This window comes from Rhinolophus sinicus, chromosome 4 (assembly GCF_057876585.1).
Source record: "Rhinolophus sinicus isolate RSI-liver-muscle chromosome 4, RSI-T2T, whole genome shotgun sequence".
NCBI classification, from domain to species: domain Eukaryota; kingdom Metazoa; phylum Chordata; class Mammalia; order Chiroptera; family Rhinolophidae; genus Rhinolophus; species Rhinolophus sinicus.
Window position 1 is genome coordinate 58,470,732 of NC_142504.1, and position 1,723 is coordinate 58,472,454.

At 36.9% G+C, this 1,723-nt stretch overlaps 1 protein-coding gene across 1 annotated transcript; it reads right to left on the bottom strand.

The window, feature by feature from the left end:
- Window positions 1-1,305: 1,305 nt before the first annotated feature.
- On the bottom strand, window positions 1,306-1,470 carry LOC148758382 (coiled-coil domain-containing protein 144A-like). The gene has a single exon (XM_088797610.1). It carries the CDS (start codon window positions 1,453-1,455, stop codon window positions 1,306-1,308), a length of 150 nt encoding a protein of 49 aa, XP_088653736.1. The 5' UTR covers window positions 1,456-1,470.
- Between the last annotated feature and the right edge of the window lie 253 nt (window positions 1,471-1,723).

The window sequence follows — 1,723 nt, forward strand, 5'->3', positions numbered from 1 at the left end:
GGACTGGCCTCCTAAGAGCAGTGCTGAGAAACTGGTTCTGCTGTTCCTTTGCGAGAAGATCGGTTCTGGCCTCTGCCAGCCTTTCATTAGCACTGTGAAGATTGTAAAACACAAAGCTTTGAATTTTATTTTTCCTGAATGACTTGCATTTTTTTCAAGTTGCCATAATAAATAGTAAAAGGAATTTCCCATTAAACAGCATTTTAACACTGAAAATGTGTCGGGGCACACCTACTATGCCCAAATATAGGTTTAAAATTATTCTAAACAAGCACATATATTTCTATGGGGATGCCAGACTAAGAAGAAATTCAAAGCAGGGAGGGAGCAAAAGGGCTCTCAGAGACCTGTCGGCTTCACAGGTTATACTTGCTGCCTTCTGCAATGGCTGAACTGGTAGTATGATTCTGGAGCACTGCACTGAGACATACTTAGTAAACCAGGTTAGAGACTTTTAAAAATCCCACAAAGATATTTTCAAGCATTTGCTGTCTCCGCCCTTGGAAAATACTCTCATTACCCTGGAGAAATTAGTAACCATTTGGCACCGAGGCATCATTTAGAGCAACAGCCTCTAGTGGGGAACAAGAGAGCCTGGTTGGTTATCAAAACAATTCAAACAGCTCCAGAGGCTTTAGCTTATGACTTTGTCACCAAGGCTTTGGAGGCGGGACCTGCCCTTTCTGTCTTCCACACTGCCCCTCAGGCAGGCAGACCACCTTATTATTTTTAGCCACCTTGTCAATTATGCTGACTTTTACCCCTCTGTTAATCTTTCCCTATTTAACATGTATACCTTTGTGTAGAGTAGAAAGACTAGAAAAAAAACAGTTTTTCTCAAAACCACCTGTAGTGGTAATAACACAGATCACAATCAAGAAAGTGCATTTACCAAGAGCCAGATGTGCAGAGTACTTAACCATTTGGGTTTAGTGTTATATTCCCCAAGATAGTTAAACTCATTAGAAACGATTTAGGGGAATTCTGACAAGAAATTTTATAATAATAGCATTGTCTAATTTATATAGTTTCAAAAACACTTTGCTTAAAGACTAGCAGATCAGGCTGACTTTATGAAAACATTCAGTGGGAAAAATACAGTCATGTGAAACCAAAAATAGGCGAGAGAAGCAAATGTCCTGGACTAACATTGTAAAGGTTAAGTTCATTTACTAGCATCATTTCCCCAAATTGTACTATTTACTTAGCTTTCACTTCCTTCTAATCGCATGAACCTGGCTGGATCAAAATTATACTTTAGAGGCAAATTAATGAGCTTAACTGATCTTCTCTATGTGTTTTGACTTATGTGTTTAGTTTATTTGCCAATGATATTCTACGTTTTTGTTCTTCCAGGTAGGCTTGCTTATATTTTTTCAATTCTACTTCACAAGAATCTTGAGAAGTTTTCACTTTGGAGAGTTCAGACTCCAGACCTTTACTTCCGAGTTCCATTTGACTTCTGTTGGAAATATTGTTATACTCATTTAACGGGTCCAAATTTTCTGGAGCAGCTGCTTGTGCCTAAAGCCAGTCAACAGGATACACTTTAAAAATAATTATAGAACATTTGATTCCTTTAGTACATTGAAAGTAAAGTTACTTTCAATGATTTGGAAAGTAAGTTTAAATGTGAAAAAAAAAAAAGCTGAAGTTTAGTATATTTATCATCCATATCAATGGAATTAAATCTGAAATATGAAAATAAAGTTGAATCATTCTT